General features: G+C 38.5%; 1 protein-coding gene across 5 annotated transcripts in view; it reads right to left on the reverse strand.

Annotated features, from left to right (window-relative positions):
* Positions 1-76: 76 nt before the first annotated feature.
* Positions 77-22,615, reverse strand: part of LOC131681232 (nicotinate phosphoribosyltransferase) — a 60,159-nt gene continuing 37,620 nt past the window's right edge. For 2 of the 5 annotated variants that reach the window (XM_058961937.1, XM_058961936.1), the window contains exons 9-12: positions 10,532-11,089; positions 1,977-2,242; positions 1,508-1,917; positions 77-1,453 (exon numbers count right to left, since the gene is read on the reverse strand). In XM_058961937.1, coding sequence (XP_058817920.1) covers positions 1,376-1,453; positions 1,508-1,917; positions 1,977-2,242; positions 10,532-11,089 — 1,312 coding nt within the window. In that variant the 3' untranslated portion in view covers positions 77-1,375. The remainder of the gene's footprint in view (positions 1,454-1,507; positions 1,918-1,976; positions 2,243-10,531; positions 11,090-22,615) is intronic. The other 3 variants (XM_058961940.1, XM_058961939.1, XM_058961938.1) reach the window with 2 other exon arrangements.

Raw genomic sequence — 22,615 nt, forward strand, 5'->3', positions numbered from 1 at the left:
GCGGTATTGGAGATGTTTTTGCGATTGGACTGCGAATCGTGTCATGGAGTTTCTTTCTATAATCCAAAAACCTGTATCGTATTCCGCGCAGATGTACTTGCGTACATTTCCCATTCAGCTATTAAATTGATTTCAACGATGTAAGATTTAAAATGTATTCTAAATTTCTATCAGTTTGTTCTGAATTTGATCTCGACAGTTTTTATTTTTTAGCGTGTTTTACTGGTTCATATAAGTGTGCCTCGATACTACATAGTATATTTTCTTGCTATACATCAATTATGTTTATATCACTGTGGTAGCCAAGAGTATTGGCTTTTTACTAGCTACGTAAAGACGTGCTTCACAAATATTTAGTTACCGATTGTGGTAAACTGGGTTTCTGGGTCCAGCAGAATAAACAATTCAAGTTTTTTTTATTTTGGTGTTCAATGAAAGCTTATTTCCGAGAAACCATATGAAAACTTTGGAAATGTTGGTGCACAATGTTGGTTATCTTGATTTAATTTACTACGGCTACATTCTACTTGAAAATTCGTGTAGAGTTTGAAGGCACGACACATTGGGTGCAATTTTAGTTAGAAAAATAAAATCTTCAACGGTCACCGTTGGTTCGGGCATTTACGTGTGATAATGGCTAACTGTTTATTCAATAAATATGGGTGGAGGAGTTTTTTTGTATAAATGTTTGTATCTTCTAAATAAATTGTACTAAAAACTAAGATATTCGATAAATAGTATTCTCAATGATAACAAAACTATGCGTTCCACCGCGAGTCTACAGTTTAAAACAGTTGTACTATATATCGACTACATTCCTATAGTGCGACGTTTAATAAAACGTCTATAACAGTATGCAGTATACTTTGGAATGACCTAAGTCCGAAAAAGATTCTTTTCTAGAATAAGCTTCCATTTGAAACCACCGTCTTGTTACTATTGATTAAACTACGGAAATAACGGAACGTTTTCAAAGTTGAATTGATTTTTTACGCTGATCGAGAAAAAAATTCAACCGAAACGTTTTAGTAGAAATCGATTACAAAAATAGAAATGCTAATATTCCCACCACATTTCTATTACGATAAAACATTGCACACAAAATTGTCATAGGGTGTGTATCTGTCCTACAAATGTTAGGTACACTTTTGTCCCTCGAACACATCTTTTCACTACGCTACATTTTCGTTCAAAGTTACTAACACCATTCAACAAATTTAAAAACTTTACTTTTGTTTTGTTCCACACAATCGATTTACAGAGATGTACGTAGCCTAAAATCGCAACACACTTTTAGGGTCTTGCATAACAAATCGGTTGATCCAAAACAAACTGATCCAACCACATAATTAGTACGATGTGGGGTTTGAACTTATCATGCCAATTCACCGATGGGCGCATTCTGTAACCACAGGTCGTGGATAAAATTGTACAGGTTATCACTAACAGCAACCTATAAAATAAGAGAATTCATTAGTCACGGATAGTCGACTTGTACAGTACTTACCTTGTAGGGCGTCGGATTCAACGTACGCTTGTGGTCCTGCCGGAGCGTTCGCAATGAGTTCTGCACCCTTTCGCGCACTTCAACTAGCGATGGCATCGCCTGGGTTACCCGACCATCACCCCAGTATACCTGATACAGCGTTTCTACCCGAGCCGGACTGACGTAGGCTCGTTTGGATTCCTCGAACGGATGACGGCAAAGCACTTTTTGGCCTACCTCTGGTGGACTTTCATCCACCCGTTGGAGCAGGTCAATGAGAGCATGTCCATCAGCGCCGTACAGGCGAAATACGTTCTTGCTGCCTGGCATAGTTACCTTGGCCACATCCTGGCTCAGCTTGATTCGAGGCTGGTTGTTGATTTCCACCATTTTGTAGACGCAACCTAGTGCCGGTTGTCGCTGGCAAGTTACTGTAGGTAGATTTTTTTTAATGAACATAAATTGAGATATATTAGTTTGTGGAGCCTACCCAAATGCGTTCCGATACCGAAACAATCGATCTTATGTCCCTGTTCGTTCAAGCTGAGAATCGTCTCCTCGTTGATGTCGTTGGACGCCACAATAGTTAGCTTGCTGAACCAGGGCAGCTTGAAGCATTCGGCTATCCGTTCGAAGGTTTCACGCGACAAACAACTGAGGTATGCTAGATCACCAGAATCGATACGGATTCCTACCGCCCGGTATCCCTGGTCATTGAGGGCAAGCGCTACGGCACAAAAGTTCAACAAGCCGCTCCTGCGAGTGAGGTAAACGAGGAAAAATGGGGATTCAGTGTTGTTCGCATGAAATTGACGTTGTTTTGAAACAACGAATATCGAACACTCAGCGGCAAACTTGTGCTAAGTTAAAATAACAAGAAGAAGAGTGACGCGATTGGTGATTTCGATGAATGTTTGTGTATGCGATAGCACAGCACTAATAAACTGGGCTCGTGTGGCTGATTAGTATTGGTTTGCACACACGGTGCTATCGAAATGGCCCGTATTTCAAGTATTCTACGAAAGATAAAAGGGACCACAACGTGTAATCGAGTTGACTACGCAATTTGGGAATACATTTGGCAAAATAAACTACTGAGAAATAATTTAGTAAAACGTACAACTACTGTTACTTTCAAAGCCTCTATATTTTTTTTTCTGCCGTTAACGGTTATTCTGAGAAACTTAAAAAACGAAGAACTATTTATTAGATATGATTTGCTTGACAATTTATTTATTATTTATTTATTATTTTTATATTTATTTTTTTTATTATTTATTTTTATATTTTTTTATTTATTATTTTTATATTTATTTTTTTACCACATATTTATACATCAATAAATTTCAATTAATGTAGGTTACAATTCGCGGAAGAAAGTTTTTTGAAATTGGAATTGTTCTAAAAAATCATAGAAACACAAAGAAATTTAGAATTTTGCTTTGGAAACCTAAACCGGAAGTCGCCATCTTTGATTTCAAAATGGCGTCAAAAATCAATTTCTGGCGCCTACTCTTCAAGACCATTTCGAAAATACCCATATTGATTAAGTTATAGCGAATTTTGCTAAACCGGAAGTCGCCATCTTTGATTTCAAAATGGCGTCAAAAATGAATTTCTGGCACCTACTCTTCAAGACCATTCCGAAAATACCCATATTGATTGGGTTATAGCGAATTTCACTAAACCGGAAGTCGCCATCTTGGATTTCAAAATGACGCCAAAAATCAATTTCTGGCACCTACTCTTCAAGTCCATTCCGAAAATACTCATATTGTTGGGGTGCGGGCCATAAGGAATCTTCCAGACTTTTCCATCTTTCCGAAAATCTTCTAAATCTTTTGCATTCAAAAGGACTTGAATATTTTTTTTCCAAAAACCGTGTTAATGGCGAAATCCGCGCAAAATAAAAACTGCAAAAATTCTTCTAAGTTCTTTGCATTTAAAAGGACTTAGAATTTTTTTTCAGAAAAAAGTCTAAGTCTTTTGCATTCAAAAGGACTTGCATATCATTCATAGTAAAGAGCATTTTGAAAATAAAAAATATTTTGCCAGATGGATCTCATTAATATAAAAATAATCGATCCTAAAAGATCGGATGAAATAATAACATTTAAGGGAGTCCTCTTATATAATTGTGAAAAAATACCTAATGCTTGATAATTTTTTTTTTGAAGAAGTGAAATGATTTAGACATGTGCGCTATTCTGCAAAATGTTTATTAAGGTTTCAACTATAAAATAAAAATTTTCGAGTGCAAGGTGTCAGAAATGGCGTCCAAAATAGCGGCTCCTGCAAAAGGTGTTTTGAAAACCGACCTCATTTGCGGGCACGATACAGATCGCAATTTGTCGCCTACAAGCAGCAAACCAAAACGATCTTAATGATTACATTCCGTAGAGACGCACCAACCTAAAAGACTTGAAAAATCGACATAGAAACAAAATGGCGGCCACTTGAAAATAAAGTATCGTTTTTTCGCATGATTTTTTCCACTTTGGCCGGCTGTAAAAAATCGTGAATGATCTAAATATTACGATTTTGTAGGTTACAGCGCCCGAGAATGTTGTCTTCTTTTAGGCGGGTAAAACCCGAAGTTGATTGGTTGAATGGTTCAAAAACGACAATGCCCGCACATTCGAAAAATCTTGTTCCGAGCAAGCCGCCATTTTTGAAACCTTACCTTCAAAAATTTTGATTTTATAGATGAACCCTTAATAAACATTTTCTAGAATAGCGCACATGTCTAAGTCATTTTAGGGACCATCCATAAATGACATAGCATTAAATGGGGGAGTGGGGAGTTTTGTATTTTGTGATGATGTTTGACGACAGGGGGGTAGGAGGTCATGTCGGGGAATAGGGATTGACCTGATATCACGATAATCTTACCCGTTTCATCTAACTAACATCGTTTTTTATTTTTTATTTTTTTTTGCGGGGACATAGGGAGAGGGGCAGGCTTGTTATTTGCTCATACAATGAGCCACAAAGAGCGAAATACGCCGATTGAAAATAGAGCAGCACAAAAACACTGCGATGTGCAGAACGACCGCACAAAGAGACACTTGAAAGAGTAAGATCTGTGCACCAAAAGCTGCACAATTTCGTTCAAAGAGTCACCTTGAAGAGCCACTTTTTTGTGCCTCCCCTCACTGGAAAGCAGGTAAGAAGGTGAATCAAACTACAATTCAGATAAATTTTGACCGGAAGAACGTTTTAAAAATGTTTTTTGGTTGCCTTCTCTACTTACGTGCGCGTGGGACCAAGATACACACTAAAGAGCCTCTTTATTTCTACTCTTTGTGGTGTGCAGCCATGGAGTAGAATACACGTGTGGGAGCAACACGCATCGGAGTGAAGAGGTTTATTGTGAAAGAGAAGAGCGGTGGTTCGCACGAAAAGTGCAAAGAGCGTTTGTTTTTTTCTCTTTATTTTCTCTGAGGTGCATAACATCTCTGGAGAGGGGAGGGTTATCGTCAAGCAACGTAATTACCAGGGGGTATTTAGAGGTTTGTAACGAAAAGCTACGATGGGGGAGGGGGTGTTAAAAATCACTCAAAAAATGCTACGTCATTTATGGATAGACCCTTACAGCTTCAAACAAAAATTTTAAACATTAGGTACTTTTTTGCCACAATTATATAAGAGGACCCCCTTAAGCGGATAAAAAAGAAGTTGTATTTTTTACCCCGCTACACCAGACGCCCCCTTAAGTTCACGTTTTTGGCGTTTCCGACCACTGTGGATTGCTGGTAGATAGAACGACCTCACCCCGGTCAAAAAAAGTGCGGACGAACATGGTTAGGCGATTTAAACAGTTTGACGTTTGACTCAACTCGCCTGTGCTAATTGCCCCTAAGAACAAATGCAATGCGATTTAAAGGCAATTTCAACACTTAGACAAATTTTCTGGCGGCTGAAATGGACTTGGCTGTTTTTTTTTGCGTTTTCAAACATGGCGGTTCGTGTTTGGCTTAAGCTTAAATTTCTTTCTTAACACTTGGCGTGTTCTCGCTTGTATTTTGTGTGTCTAGTGCACTTCATTTGGCCAACGAATGTGGAAAATTGTGAAATCGTGTGGAAGTATAGTGGAACAAGATCTGTGACCTAAAGCCTTAGTGAAAGTCAGATTGTGGTAAGCTTTGGTGTACAATACCAATTTCACTATTGATTCTTCCTACAGTTTGGTGGTGATTACCTAGTATACTGATAAGCTTATGTGAGTAAATAATAAATCCACAAATAATAATTATTTTTAATTTTCATATCAGGCAATTAAGGGCGATAAAATGACGCGTTCCCTGGGCGATTTGGGGGCGATTTAAGGGCGGGTAGAGCGGCAGAAAAATGACGGCGGCAAATCGCCCAAATGTTGCATTTAAAATATCCCCCTAATTGCCAGCAAATTGATGGCAAATTGTAGGACAATTAGCGCATCCGAGTTGGCAAATAGCCCCCCGCTAGTCAGCAACTTGCCCTTTTTGACTGGGACGGAACGTGTGAACCCGTTTCACTCTATTTTTTCCCTATCTCTCTCACACACACACAAAATGCATTTTGTTCCACCTCAATTCAACCAAGTTCTACATCAAATGAGACGAAATATTTTATTCCACATGTCAAAACATGTAAAGTTATTATTATTAGACAGCAAAATACGTCGCAATGTTGTTTACGTCAAAATATGATGTAATTTTCATTTTTTCTAAGTGTGAATGTTTAAAGTTTTCAATCGATTTTCTGGTCTTTTTAACTAAGAATTACTACTTTATGTGAGGTGTAAATAGCATCTTCTTGAAATATAGATCTAATTTTAACTCCACATTAGAGTTATAGAATGAATTGGGGTAAACCGGGTGACCCGTTTCGTGCGGTCATTCTAACTATCACAATCAATTTCATTGTATTTTTACATACAAAATGTTAGTTTCTATCAGCCACATTCAGCCTCTTTTGGAAATCTACAAACAGGTTAGTCCGAAAACCCGAGATAAGGGAAGAATTGAGGTTAAACGGGTACACACGCTTTAATAACAGTTTTTTCATCATAACTTATCTTTTTTCCAAAGAATTTTCGATGCTCTAAAAATGTTGTCATTTGCTCAAACATCAATTTTTACAAATTTCCTCATATATTTCCAACTTCATCGGTAGGTATGTATATAACCACTAGAAAACAGACAGAGAAAGAATGACCGGAATCGAACCTGCGATCTTCCAGTTTCTAGTTGGGTGCGTTAACCACTCCGCCATCGAGGAACTGTGATGATGCCATCACATGTTCCCAACAGTTTTTTTGATCACCGCCGCAGCCTCCAATACCTCCCAATTGACCCAATGTCTCCTATAAGCAGATCGTCACCTCTCCCTCTCACCGATCAGGCCAAATCTCTCTCGTTATCTATTTTTAGGTCCAGTGGACTGTGCTCAAGGCTTGAGATATTTATTATCACCGTTTGTCCCAGAGATGGCGGAGTGGTTAACGCACCCAACTAGAGACTGGGAGATCGCTGGTTCGATTCCTGCTTGAGGACATATCTTTTCTCAGTGTTTACAATAAAGGTAAATTTTCACCGTTTCTTCATTCTCACCGTTCCGGTCATTCTTTCTCTGTCTGTTTTCAAGTGGACACGTTCATAAAACCTGTTTTAATCCACCTAGCGGTGCAATTGTGCCTTTCTCATTTCTCTAAACTATAGCACGGAGGCTTTTTATGTTCAACATAGTTGTGGAAATGTCCATTACATTCTTAGTACACTTTGCATTTATACACAATAGCTTGCCAGCCACGAACTTGATGAGCTACGTGTCGACGGTGAAACACTTGAAACAAAAAAATATCGTACTTCATTAGCCTAATCAGTATTAGATCAATGTTATCTACTTGCTAACTCATTTTGTCATGCGGGGGTGGGTATGTGAGGTGGGCGAAAGTTCCATGAACGAACGACTCCCCAGCTTAAATTGGTTTGCTTTGTGATATAGTGATGGTTTAAAGATGATGGGGTTGATGGGGAGGTGTAGGAGGGCTGAGGGGTGATTTAAGGAGATTTTTAAGAGAGGGGAGTGAACGGTAGAGGGGGGGGGTGTAACCCCTCTCCTTAAACCATCAACTACGCCCCTGTTAAAATTCAGAAACCTTATGCGATTCAAAAAAAAATTTGGCCGGGATTTGGTTGACGTTTTTCAGAGTGATTGCATAACCTTTCTATATGAGAAAGGCAAAAATGTGCCAAAATCGAAAAAAGTGAATAGTCGTCAAATTTGTTTTCGAGTTTGCATCAAAGCTCGACGTTTCATGCACCTTGAAGACATTTAGCATCAAAAATAAAAATTCTATTTTTATTTTTTCCTATAGTTTATATGAGAAATTTCTGTGTGGCCGCACTCTTAAACCCGTAATTCCGGAACCAGAATTCCGATCGATCCAAAATTCAATAGTAGCCGATGGGAAGGTTGCACCTTTTATTTGAGACTAAGTTTGGGCAAATCGGTCCAGCCATCTCTGAGAAAAATGAGTGACATTATTTAACACATACGCACATACATACACACACATACACACATACACACACACATACAGACTTTTTGCGATCTCGACGAATGGGATATGACACTCGGCCCTCCGGGCCGGGATTAGGATGACGTTTTTCAGAGTGATTGCATAACCTTTCTATATGAGAAAGTCAAAAAGGTGCGAAATCGGCAAAGTCCCAAAAAGTCGATTTAAAAAAAAAAATTCGTGATAACATAAAATCTCGACGTTTCATGCATTTTAAAGATGTTTGGCATCAAAAATACGAATTCGATTTCTGAAATTTCATGGGGTCCCCCCTTTGAAAAAAATTTTGAGTTCCGGCTTATATGGGAATTTCATATGTGACCGGACCGTTCAGTCTATATTTCCGAAACAATACAAGCGATCCGTGCGCATTTTACAGACATCTGTGGGGATAATATAGCTATCATTTGGGACTAAGTTTGTGAAAATCGGCCCAACCATTTCCGAGAAACTGATATGAGTTTGCTAGTTATGAAAGATGGCCGCTTTTCCCGGGCACTTTCGGAACCGTCTATGGTGGTCAGCGTAGTCAACGAAAGTTTGTTTGGCCGTCGGTGACCTAGAACTGCAAAGTTAAGTTTTTTGACAGATATTTTAGCGAATTTTTTACCTTTTTTGCTTCCATCGGAGAATCGGTTTGAATCACAATTTGCTATGTGATCGCACGCCACAACCCGTAACTCCGGAACCGGAAGTCGGTTGGGGATAAAATTTAATAGCCATTTACGGGGACGCAACATCTTTCATTTGAGACTAAGTTTGGTTGATTCGGTCTAGCCATCTCCGAGAAACCGATGTGACTGTTAGTCTGAATTTGGATACTTCCGCCCGGGCTTCCGGAACAGATGATGATGGCCAATGTGACCAAAGAGACTTTGAATGGCTTTTAATGACCTAGTACTACAAATCGAAGCAGTTGTGGTCACATTTTGGAAAAATTTTCACCATTATACATTCATTGCAGAATTTCTTAAAATCGACATTTTCTGCGTGATCGTACTCATCACCCTGTAATTCCGGAACCGGAAGTCGGATCCATTAGAAATTCAATAGCAACCTATGGGAACGTTGCACAAGGAAAATATGTATATAACCGCTCCTCAGATAAATTCAGATAAATGATTACTAAACTTTTTTAAGAAGGATTGTGTGCTGCATTGGAATAAAATAATATTTGACAAATTTAAACAAATAAGGGGTGACAATGATTACAGCAAAAAAGTGACAGGAAAAGCAGAAGCAATTAATAAATACTACACCATCTCAAGCCATGCAGTGCTCTCTCGGATACAGTGTTCCAAATTCACAATATTGCTCAAATAAACCATGGATGCTATTATTATTTGTAATATTGTACCATCAACCGGTTTAACTAGGTTGTCTTACGCAGGAAGGTTACTGATGCCCATTTGAGCTCGAAGAATACTAATTGGGCCCGGTTCATCAACACTATAGGGTTATAGGCAATTGAACTATTCATTACAAACTACACTAAACTAAATTAAACTAAAACGTGTTAAATGAAATTATAATCTTCCCAAAAACATAAGTTTACTGCTAGAGATTTCGGTAAGTTTTAGAATCCACACAAAAAGTACGCCCAGGGAGAATCTAGTTGGTTGGTTGCAGAAGTACTTGAAGAATAATTAAAGAATGGAACAATGCCATCAGCCAATTAGTAGAACCTCTTTCGAATCCGTTCAACTTCTGAAACTCACTAGGTATTAGTCACACTGTTAGTTAGACATCGAGAATTGGTTGTTGTTTCAATTGCGACAAATTAACTATAGACTACTTCTAATCTAATGTGGATTTCGTCAACTGGACAATTGGGATGCTTAACCGCTTAGAAATGCATGATTATTCCCGAAACTAAAAAAAATGAGACACCTTATTTACAATAACACATGATGGCCAGTGGATGGCGGTTGGACATTTGAAGTACAGTGTATGTTGATGCTGAGGCGACTAATTCGGATGCCTAGCGGGCTCCTAGCCATCAGAGCTGCTGGAGTTGTAGGTGGTGAATGTTGGCTTGGCTGTACCTGAAGTGGTGTGAAAAGGGTCAGCAGGTAATGCAGGCATGATTCGTGTGTTGCTGTGAATGTGTATCACATGTAACCGGTCTAACAACATGCATCGTTGCGCTCAAAATGGAACATAAACCGGACGGGCAATGACGGAACTGAAAACCTGAAGTTGTTAAAACTCTATTCAGACGATTAGTTAAATCAATTGCAACAAACGTAAGTAGAATGAGTTTTAATGAAAACCCGACACGCAAAACCCGGATGTTGAGAGAAAGGTTGTTGAATATGTGTGTGTGTGTGTATTTTTGAGGTTCGTGGTTTCACGCGACGGGTTATGAAGAAAAAAGAGGTTAAAAACGAAGCAAATCGGTTCCTTTGCTTTTAGAAGAAAAAGGAGTTAATCTAGCGGCTAAAGAATATTAGGTCGCTCTTGGAAATGTGTCGTTTTACCTGAAACACTTCCCAACAGCTTTAAGATGACCGATTACGCAGATTTTCGACTCACGCGCGTTCGCCTCACACCTGGCGCACCGTGGTCGCAGCGTCATATTGTCCTCTCCAGCATCTTCATCATATTCGCTGGCCACGCCATTTCCGTTGATCTGTCCATCGTTGATAACTTCATCGGAGGGACCACACTCAATGTCTGGTGGATCGACCGTACTTTCTTCACCACCATTGGAATCAGGATTGGTATTGTTCACTCGTTCTTCATCCTGTTGATGATTTCCATTCTCTATGGAATCGCTAACACGCGTCACGCTATCACAACAATAATAACAATTACTAGCATCGATTCGGGCACCGTCTTCCTGCTCTTCCTCTTTCGTTTCGATTTGCTCGGTCTCCGCTTCCGGAGGAGTGTCGCCGTCCAGGGTGTCCAGAGTGTCGTCAGTCCGTCGGTACGTGTCTTGCTCATCGGTCATTGACCCATACAGATCCCAATTGGACGAATTTAGAAAGCAACTGGAATCTCCGAGAAGCGTACTTTTTGTGTCGTTCCGTTCGCTACGATGGGTTTGGTTAATACAATAAGGGTAAGTCGGCGAAGTAGCGTGAAATTTTTCTACTGGTCTAGCGATGTGGATTGCATTCAATTAGTTTCAGTTATTTGACAACATGCCCTCTGATGATGTAGGTTTATACAGATGTAGATACAGATACAGAAGTATTGACAATTTTCTAAAGATCGCAATTCAAACAGATTGTCTGAAATAGTATTCCATGAAGATCCTTCCGAAAATCTCTAAAATCGTGACCGACTATCTTAGATTCCGATAAAACTTTACAGGTTTAACCGGCATGGAAGCCTAAACATTTTCCACAGCCAATAAGATTATTTTGACTCAGGCGCAATTTTTTAAAAGGGCGTAGTCGTTTCTGCGTGCAATAGTTTCAAAAATTTTGTTCGATTACACTATTTTATACAGTAAAACTATCTGAGAACGAGTTGCAGGGAATGAATACTTCTGCGCGAAAAAATATACACTGAAAAAAAATTTTGTGTCATTTTTCACAAAAACAAAAATTCATGATAAAATTTCAAATTGCAAAAAAACCCATTTTTTCTAATTTTTTATATTTTGTCAACAAAAACCTAAAGAGAAAAGAAACATTTTGAATGTGATTTCATGATGGAGAAATTATTACCAAAAAAGTTTTTCTAACAATAACTTTATACATATTTTTAAATTTCATACAAAACTGTAATTTTATTACAGAATATAATTCTGAGTATCATTTTAAAACAAAATGCATTTAACAAATATCTTCCAAAATGCGATAGTTTTTGAGATATTTGGAATATTTCTCCAACAAGAACAATTAATTCATGTAATTATTTCCTTTTTGAAAGTTATTCGCGTTACCCCATCATAAATTGTCAAAAGTCTCATGTTTATCGTTCTACAGACATAAAAGAATCTTTTTCAGTGTATTTGGATCACATAGAAGCTTTAAATGAAAAAGTTTTCCTGACAACAACTTTTGACAAGTTTTCATATTTCATACTATTTGCAGTCAAAAGTAGAATTTTATTTTTGAATATGATTCCAAACGCCTTTTTAAATCGAATTTCTTATAACAAAAATTTTCTGAAATGTAGTAGTTCTCGAGATATTTTAAATTTTGTTTTAACAGCCTAATTATTTTGTTTTATTACGACCTTTTCAGAAGTTATTCGCGTTTCTCCATCAACAGCAATTAATTTTTCACAAGGCCCATAACATTTCCTGTAACTTTCCCATGGACATCAAGGCGCTATTGTAAACCATTTGAAAGCTATATGAAAACAATCAAAGTATTATTCAACCATAGAATCTGATGATTAAACTATACAGGTTGTTTGGTTCATGAGTAAGAATCTCTCGAGGGGTGATTTACTGTCATATTTAGAGAAAAAATCGTTCTACACATACCATCAAATCTCAACCGTTACAGAGTTATTGAACTTTTTGTGTAAAAAAAACTAGTTTATCTTAAAACACCTCTAACTCAAAAAGTATACCTCGTATTTTAAATCTTTTAGTTCCATTGAAAAGGTGAGAAAATTTTCTATTGAATAATGTTCCCATATCTTTTAGATAATTAATTTTAATTACCTTTTAGTTGTAAAGTAGTAAAAAGTTAGTGTTTTTGATGAGGTTTTTGTTAATTTTCTCAAAATAATGAATTATGGTTATAGAAATATCTATTATCCAAAAGTTGGGTTTGAGGACGATTCATAATTTGTTCTTCAAAATAATATTCCTATCTCTTCTCGTTTCCTCGTAATTTCACTTCTAAATTTTCCTGTAATTGACTTCCAAGTTCTTAAAAGACTCTAATCTAAAAATATGCTTTATATCGCTATTACCAGGGCTTCATTGGAAAGCTGAGAAAATTTCCTTTCGATGTATGTACAGATATCTTTTAGTTAAGTGTACTGCCCATGATCGCATATTTGTCCCGTTTTCTATGGGATTTCCTATCATTATGGGACTGATTTGCGATCATGGGCAGTGTACTACATGACTTTTTACTAGTAAAATAACTCAAAATTTGCGTTTTTTGGTGATTTTTGTAATTATTCTAATTATTATTTAACTAAATTTATCGCCACTATTGTTCATTTGGTGCCCCTTAATATTATCTACAACTTGTTATTCGACACTTTATCCCTATCGCTTTTCATTTCGCTGCAATTTAATAGTTAACACAGCATGACCTCATCACAAATGCAGTGGGTTCGAAATCGTTATTTTTGCATATGAAACGAGAAGATAAAAATGATTTTGCTTCGAAACTAAAAGAGATAATTGAATGGAGTCAAAGGAAGAATTGTAAAACTTGCTGAGATGCATTAATTCCATGATAATAATGGTGAAGTTTATTATTTACTATTTTAAGAAAATAACAAAAATGCTAAAAATAACACTAACTTTAAACTAACTAACTTCTAAAAGAATACTACATTCACTTAACTGAAAAGCCTTAATACATTTTTCTCTGCAAAATTTTCCTGGCTTTCGAATAAAAATAAGAAAAGGTACAATAAGTGCCATACTTTTTCAATAAGATCTAGTATTAGTGAATATGAGATAAAAATATCCAAGTTCAATAACCCAAACACATGAAAACAAGACAAGATAAGTGTATCATGTCAAAGAACAAATTATACAACTTTTCAAGACTAACAACTTGAATTAATAAAATAATGATGTTAACTATTAAGATTTTCGCGAAGTGAACGAAAAATCGATCAAAATTGTTAAATTTTAAATAAATTGCTGTGAAAAGATTACTTAACCTCATTAGCTGAAACATTTGAGGACATTTTTCAGTGGAAAATTTTCTCACCTATCCAATGGATTTAAAAGATTTGAAATACAAAGTATATTTTTTGAGTTAGAGCTATTTTAAAATAAATAAGTTTTCAACACAAAAAGTTTAATAACTTAGTAACGGTTGAGATTTCATGGTATGCCCTCGATCCCCCCGCCACAGTCGAGCACTTGCAGCCAGCGATCATCAGTCGTCCCGGTCCTGTGTGTGGGATGGGTGAAAGGGTCTTCCAACCTGCCGCAAACGGCAAGTATACATCTGTTCCGAACACTTCAAGCGCTGATGTATTCTTCGCTTCCAGTTTTTTGCCTTTTGCTCCGACATCTTGTTATCAGATGCCAACCATTTCTCTCGACGACGACGATAGTCGTATTTTGGGGCGCGACGCAGTTGATTCGGGATGCCTCGAATCCCTCACCACAGTCGACCAGGCGACCGTGAACCGTTCCGATACTGTTCGTGAGATTGACGAAAGGATCTTCCTACACGGCAACATGGCTTCGCTCTCTGCTGTACCTGATCCGTCCTTCAACAACATCGAGGTTTACTACCAGAATGTTGGTGGCCTAAATTCATCAACGGACAGCTATTTGCTCGCGACTACGGGTTGCTGTTACGACGTTATCGCCTTGACCGAGACGTGGCTCGACAACCGTACTCTGTCTCGCCAGGTCTTTGGTTCAACATTCGATGTCTACCGCTGTGACCGTAATGCCCTCAACAGCCACAAGACATCAGGCGGTGGTGTGCTTATCGCCGTTCGGCGTGGTATAAAAGCCCGAGTGATCAACGATGACCGGTGGGCGAGCTCCGAGCAAGTGTGGATATCAGTGAAACTTGCCGATCGCAATCTGTTCCTGTGTGTTGTGTATTTTCCACCTGACAGAATTCGTGATTCCAGCCTGATCGATGTACATCTTTCCTCCGTTTCTTTTATCGCCTCGATCGCCGCCCCGTCTGATGATATCGTTATACTGGGCGACTTCAACTTACCTGGCTTGACGTGGTGCCAAGCAAGTAATGGTTTTCTACGATTGGATATCGAAAAATCTGCGCTTATTAACAATGCCAGTTGTATTTTGGACAACTACAGCAGCGCAACTCTTCGGCAAATTAATAATGTCACCAACGAGAATGGACGTACATTGGACCTCTGCTTTGTAAGTGCCCGGGACTGCGCTCCGTACTGCTGCACTGCACCGACTCCTTTAGTCAAGCAGGTGCGTCATCATCCCCCACTACATCTTGTATTCGCTGGTAACTTAGGAGTGAATTTTGAAGACGTCTCAAGCTCTATCGTCTACGATTTTAAAAACGCTGACTACGACAGCATCGTTAGCACGCTGTTGGATATAAACTGGGACGAAAATATTAACAATGACGACGCGAACGAAGCAGCGATGACGTTTTCTAGTATTCTTAACTACCTTATCGACCGCCATGTACCAAAACGAACAATTAGTACCGATGAACACCCTCCCTGGTAATCAACCGTCCTAAGACGTTTAAAATCTGCCAAACGAGCTGCATTTAAAAAATTCTCGAAGCATAAGACACTTGCATTACGAAATCACTACTTTCAACTCAACCACGAATACAAACAACAAAGCAGACGCGCCTTTTTTAGACACCAGCGAAACGTCGAGCGTCAACTGAAATCCAAGCCCAAGTCGTTCTGGAAGTATGTTAACGAGCAGCGAAAGGAATCCGGTTTGCCATCTTGTATGTCGTTTAATGGAGTTTTAAGCACCGACACTAAGGAAATTTGCCAACTGTTCTCCGACAAATTTTCAAGCGTTTTTTCCAACGAGTGCTTGCCACCACAACAAGTCGCTGCCGCCGCTAATTTAACTCCTTCTCTAGGACGAACCATCAACCGAATTTGTGTCGATAATGCTGCCATTCTTGCAGCAAATGCCAAACTGAAAGCATCTTGTTCCCCAGGTCCAGATGGTGTTCCCTCGATTTTTGTCAAAAAGTGCATCAGCGGGCTTCTTGAACCACTTCGGCGAGTCTTCGAGCTATCACTCACTACTGGTACATTCCCTTCCTGCTGGAAAGCAGCGCACATGTTTCCAGTTCATAAAAAAGGAAACAAATCGAACATTGACAATTATCGGGGAATCTCGTGTTTAAGTGCTGTATCAAAACTGTTCGAGCTGGTTGTGTTAGATCCTATTTTCTTTCACTGCAAACACTACATTGCAGATGACCAACACGGTTTCATGCCTAAACGATCGACAACGACAAACCTGCTCTCGTTCACAACATATGTAATGGATGGATTCGCTGACGGATTGCAAACCGATGCTATTTATATGGATCTATCTGCGGCCTTCGACAAAATCAACCATGATATCGCAATAGCGAAGCTGGACAAACTCGGCATTCATGGACAACTTCTGCGCTGGTTTCGTTCCTACCTCGATGGAAGGCAACTCCAAATCAGCATTAAGGACTGTCTATCTGCACCATTCTTCGCTACATCCGGCATACCACAGGGAAGCCATCTCGGTCCAGTAATATTCCTCCTCTACTTTAATGACGTCAATTTCACATTACAAGGACCCCGCCTTTCTTTCGCCGACGACATGAAAATTTTTCAACAAATACGGGATAAAACCGATGCCGAGCTTCTTCAGAGGGATCTGGACAGCTTTAGCATGTGGTGTGATCAAAACAGAATGGTTTTAAACCCGAGCAAATGCTCAATCGTTACGTTCACGCGGAAACGCCAACCGACTCAGTTTAACTACCATTTCTTCGGCTCGAGCATTCCAAGACACTCTCACATCAAAGATCTCGGAGTCATCATGGATTCGGCATTAACATTCAAACCACATACGTCATACATCGTAGATAAGGCATCACGACAGCTTGGGTTCATCTTCCGAATAGCGAAAAACTTCAGGGACGTATATTGTCTTAAATCGCTTTACTGCGCGTTGGTCCGCTCAACGTTAGAATATTGTTCAGCTGTTTGGAATCCGTACTACCAGAACGGGATTGACAGAATCGAGGCTGTCCAACGCAGGTTCATACGCTTCGCCCTTCGTCATCTCCCATGGCGAAACAGATTTCAGCTGCCGAGCTATGAAAACCGTTGCCAGCTTATACACCTCGATACACTCAGCATTCGGAGGGACTGCTCTCGAGCCCTGTTCGTCTCGGACTTAATCTCTGCCAGAGTGGATTGCCCTACAATCCTCGGACGTCTGGATCTTCAAGCCCGCGTTCGAGCTCTACGTAATAATTCCCTTCTGCGAGTTCCGTTCAGGAGAACCAACTATGGTTGCCAGAGCGCTGTAACCGGACGAATTTTTAACAGTGTGGCGACGGCCTTCGACTTCAACCGGACGCGGAATGCTATAAAAGCGAAAATGTTGTCAATTTTAAAATGTAATTAGTTTAAGCAACCACCATTGGGGCCAAGGGGCTTGTTGGTGAAGGTAATAAACATAAACATAAACATAAACGATTTTTTTTCTTCAGATATGACAGTCAACCATCCCTCGAGAGGTTCCTAACCATGAACCAAACACCCTGTATAGTTGAATTATATTTTGGTTGTTTTCATGTTGCTTTCAAATGGTTTACAACATTGCCTTGATGTCAATGGGAAAGTTACAGTAAATGTTATGGGTCTTACGAAAAACTAATTGCTGTTAATGGAGAAACGCGGCTAACTTCTGAAAAGGTCGTAATAAAACAAAATAATGGGGTTGTCAAAACAAAATTTAAAATATCTCGAGAACGACTACATTTCAGAAAATTTTTGTTATAAGAATTTCGATTTAAAATGCCGTTCAGAATCAGAATATTCAAAAATAAAATTCTACTTTTGACTGCAAATAGTATGAATTATGGAAATTTGTCTAAAGTTGTTGTCAGGAAAACTTTTTTATTTAATAAAGCTTCTCCATGATCAAATACAATAAAAAAGCTTCTTTTATGTCTGTAAAACGATAAACATGAGACTTTTGACAATTTATGATGAGGTAACGCGAATAACTTTTAAAGAGGAAATAATTGCATGAATTAATTGTTCTTGTTGGAGCAAAATTCCAAATATCTCGAAAACTATCGTATTTAGGAAGATATTTGTTAAATGCATTTTGATTTAAAATGATACTCAGAATTATATTCTGTAATAAAATTACAGTTTTGTATGAAATTTAAAAATATGTATAAAGTTATTGTTAGAAAAACTTTTTTGGTAATAATTTCTCCATCATGAAATCACATTCAAAATGTTTCTTTTCTCTTTAGGTTTTTGTTGACAAAATATAAAAAATTAGAAAAAATGTTTTTTTTTTTGCAATTTGAATTTTTATCATAAATTTTTGTTTTTGTGAAAAATGACGCAACATTTTTTTCAGTGTATATTTTTTTCCTGCAGAAGTATTCATTCCTTGTAACTCGTTCTCAGATAGTTTTACTGTATAAAATAGTGTAATCGAACAAACAAAATTGAAATTATTGCACGTAAAAACGTCTACACACTTTTGAAAAATTGCCCTTGTATTATAATAGTGCAATTACCAGAGAAAATCATGGAGATTTATAAACCGAACACAAATGTAAAGTTTCGTTCGAATCGACGATGGTCATATTTTGCGATCTGCCGGTTTCTCATGGAATCCCTCTTATAACTTTCCACTATTTTTTCAGATAGATCGAAAGATGACAAATTTGACTAGCATATTATGCAAAGAATTATGGTATAAGTGTAAAAGCGATCAAGTTATTAACAAAAGATAAAGTAAACGACCAGTATTTTACTTTGTTACTAAGGTTTTATTGAAAAATTCAATTTAGTATTAATTTTATTCAACAGAAAGTTCCGTTTACAGAACAGTATAAAAACACGTCTTGAACAGTAAGAGCTTTAAAATAACAATTCTTGTGTACATGGAAGATGACAAAATAGAGATAGGACTGTTCGGCCAAGCATCTCGTAAGCATATTAAAAAAATCATGATACTTGGAGAAGAATCTACGGTATTTCTAATAATGTTGTTCTGGCGAGCATGGAGGTCGGAGGATCTATTCCTTCCCAACTGACTGCACAACTTAAACCACATGGACCTACATTAAACAAACAAAAACACAAACCAATCAAGAACACATTTCTACGAGTATGTTCTGAAATCGTAACGTATCATTCGTACCGTAGGTCTCGAATCGTCCGGGTGTATTTATCGAGTCTGTGCGGTGTTATAATAGGTGTCGCTTTGTGCACACTCCACCAGCTTTGTAGGTTGGATCGGTGTGCCGCTCAAAGCCGAATTATAGATAAGTATTCTTCATATTCCTTACCACATTCTTTATTGTTTGCTGTATTTTTCTCCGAGACAGTCTGACCTGTGTTGGCGCTTACCCCGTACGACAACGGTTCCCCCTTTGCCAGATGACAAATAGAGATCGAAACGGAATCCACTCGTTAGACTCCCGGACTCAAACAGTACCCAGCACTGTCGACTGGTGTTTTTATCGGCCCAAATATAGAACCAAACGTTTAATTTTAATAAAAATTTCGAAGGACCTGACGGAACGCTTCTCGATTGTGACCGAAATCGCATTGATCCGTCAGAACAAGCTTGGAATCATGATAACTATTTCAAAGCAGGTCTCAGTTCCATTAAGGCGATTCGTTCGATCATACGTAGAATGCACTCTCTGTATGTACTTAGGAAAATACGGGAACCGCTTAGTGCTTTATCAAAAAAATCTTTCTAGATTATTTTGGTTTGGTCACTTCCCATTGCTCCACCCCAGGCAATGAGAAGGCTGACTCTTTAGCTAAGGAGTTTTGAAAGACCAATTTGCTTCAATGAATTTCGTTAATTCCGAAGATGTCAACGAAACCCTGGTTCAAAAAGATGGATATGAGTCGTGATTTCATTCGTGTGATGTCCTGACTCGCGGCAAATTACTACACGCTAGACGTGCATCTTCAACATATTGGGCTTGTGGACAGTGATGTCAGTGCTTATGGCAACGACTATCACGATATCGAACATGTTGTTTGGGCATGCACCGAGTGTGCCTCGACTGATTGATTCCCTCCAGGCTAAAGGAGGCTCACCTAGTGTCCCAATACAGGATGTTCAGCATGTCGTGACCTTATCTACTGGTTTTCGAATTTTAGAACCCTTTTCCACAGACAAACAGACGTAACACAAGATAAGTTTCCATAGCCCACAGAAAAAAAAAACGGTTAAATTATGAGAAATGCGTCATCTCACCGAGCGTGGCGCTTTTGGAGCGATTTTGACACTTAGCCCTAATGCGTCACTTCGTTACCGCAATCACCCGAAAATCAAGATGAAGAGAAAGAAAGGTGGGAACACTTTTGAGTGTATTAGTTTTATACATGTCAAATTGAACATGGCGTCCGCGACCCATAAATAAGTAAACAAAGATCCAAACGAGCATCGTGATTCTTTGGCGCACGATGAAAAGAGAGAAAAGGCCGAAGTTCATCACGGATCTTCCGATTCGAACACTTAGGGACACTTTTTGCCTTTCTCAATAGAAAGGTATTGTAATTGCTCTGAAAACCAACTTTTTAGCGAAGAGTGACATATACCATTCGATTCAGTTCGTCGAGTTCGGCAAATGTCTGTGTGTATGCATGTGTGTGTATGTGCGTCTGTGTGTGTACGCGAACACAATCCCACTCACTTTTATCAGAGATGGCTGAACCGATTTTCACAAACTTAGTCCCAAATGAAAGGTGCAACGTTCCCATAGGCTGCTATTGAATTTCTAATGGATCCGACTTCCGGTTCCGGAATTACAGGGCGATGAGTACGATCACGCAGAAAATGTCGATTTTAATAAATTCTGCAATGAATGTATAATGGTGAAATTTTTTTTTCCAAAATGTGACCACAACTGCTTCGATTTGTAGTACTAGGTCATTAACAGCCATTCAAAGTCTTTTTGGTCACATTGGCCACCATCATCGGTTCCGGAAGCCCCGGCGGAAGTATCCAAATTCAGAATAGCAGTCGCATCGGTTTCTCGGAGATGGCTAGACCGAATCAACCAAACTTAGTCTCAAATGAAAGATGTTGCGTTCCCGTAAATGGCTATTAAATTTTATCCCCAACCGACTTCCGGTTCCGAAGTTACGGGTTGTGGCGTGCGATCAGCAAATTGTGATACAAACCGATACTCCAATGAAAGCAAAAAAGGTAAAAATTTCGCGAAATGTCTCTCAAACAACTTGAATTTGCAGTTCTATGTCACCGACGGCCAAACAAACTTTCGTTGACTACATTGACCACCGTAGACGGTTCCGGAATTGCCCGGGAAAAGCGGCCATCTTTCAAAACTAGCAAACTCATATCAGTTTCTCGGAAATGGTTGGGCCGATTTTCACAAACTTAGTCCCAAAAGATAGCTATATTATCCCCATAGATGTCTGTAAAATTTCGCACGGATCGCTTATATGGTTCCGGAAATATAGACTGAACCGTCCGGTCACATATGAAATTCCCATATAAGTTGGAACTCAATTTTTTTTCAAAGGGGGAACCCCATGAAATTTCAGAAATCTAATTCGTATTTTTGATGCCAAACATCTTTAAAATGCATGAAACGTCCAAAAATTTGAAATGTATTGATGTCGAAGTGTCCAAGGTAAGAATTGCTCAAAATCATTTCGTAGTTTCCTGCACGGTGCCGATCGGTGAGCAGATACATTTTAGGATCTTGCAATTTAACTGGTTCGGTGTAACGAATGTAACCGGATGTATGCAATGGATTCGAACTTGTCGGTCCCGGAACTGACGGAGAAGTTCAACGTTAGCGGGGTGCAGGAGCTACGAAAACTGAAGATACGCTCAGACCATATTCAATCTAGATATATTTAATGATCCGTCGCAACCCATTAATCATCTATAATAATCCCACGACTTGAAGAAAAACTTCAAGTCGTGGGATTATTATGACTGATAGTAACTACATATTTAGATTGCGTCAGGATAAGTTCCGTAGAAGACCAACACATTGAGCATACTTTGCACTCAAAATAGAAACAAAGCTTTCGTTGAAAGGGAATGTAGTGCAACGGACTCGTATGCAGAATCATCCTGGCGAACCATCAATTTAGAATTTTATAAAATATAATTCTTCCATAGCCTACATGATAAGCTTCCATCTACGGAAAACGTGGAAAATGAAATCATTGTTGCGAATGTAATTCATCCTTATATTGGAAAGAAAATTTATGGGGTTGTATCTCCGCGATCTTGATCCAATGATGACCTAGATAGCACAGCCGACTCTTTATTGAACACAAATTTTAAATACAAATACAAATAGGCTACATAGCCTTGTACTTATAAGAAGTAAAAGTAAACGCCAGCCTGGAAAATACAATAAAAAGTAGATTCCGGGATTCTAAAAGAGCGACGAAAAAGAAGAGTAAATAGAGACAAAAATCAATTATACGAACATTGAAGAACAAGAATTGATTTCTTCGAACGAAAGCAAAAAAAAATGCGTTGCTTAATTTTTCGTATAAATGATTGTGTTGGGTTTTAAAAATGCAGTCGTTGCTCTGTGTTCTTTAAATTTGCATTCATCCCATGGAAAATTGAAGTACGTGATATAGGCAATTTTTCTATATCTTGAAATTTACCAACTGTAACAATGCTCCCACCTCTCATTTATCATCTTGCAGCTGACAAGCGGTGTGCG

Source organism: Topomyia yanbarensis, chromosome 2, assembly GCF_030247195.1.
Source record: "Topomyia yanbarensis strain Yona2022 chromosome 2, ASM3024719v1, whole genome shotgun sequence".
NCBI classification, from domain to species: domain Eukaryota; kingdom Metazoa; phylum Arthropoda; class Insecta; order Diptera; family Culicidae; genus Topomyia; species Topomyia yanbarensis.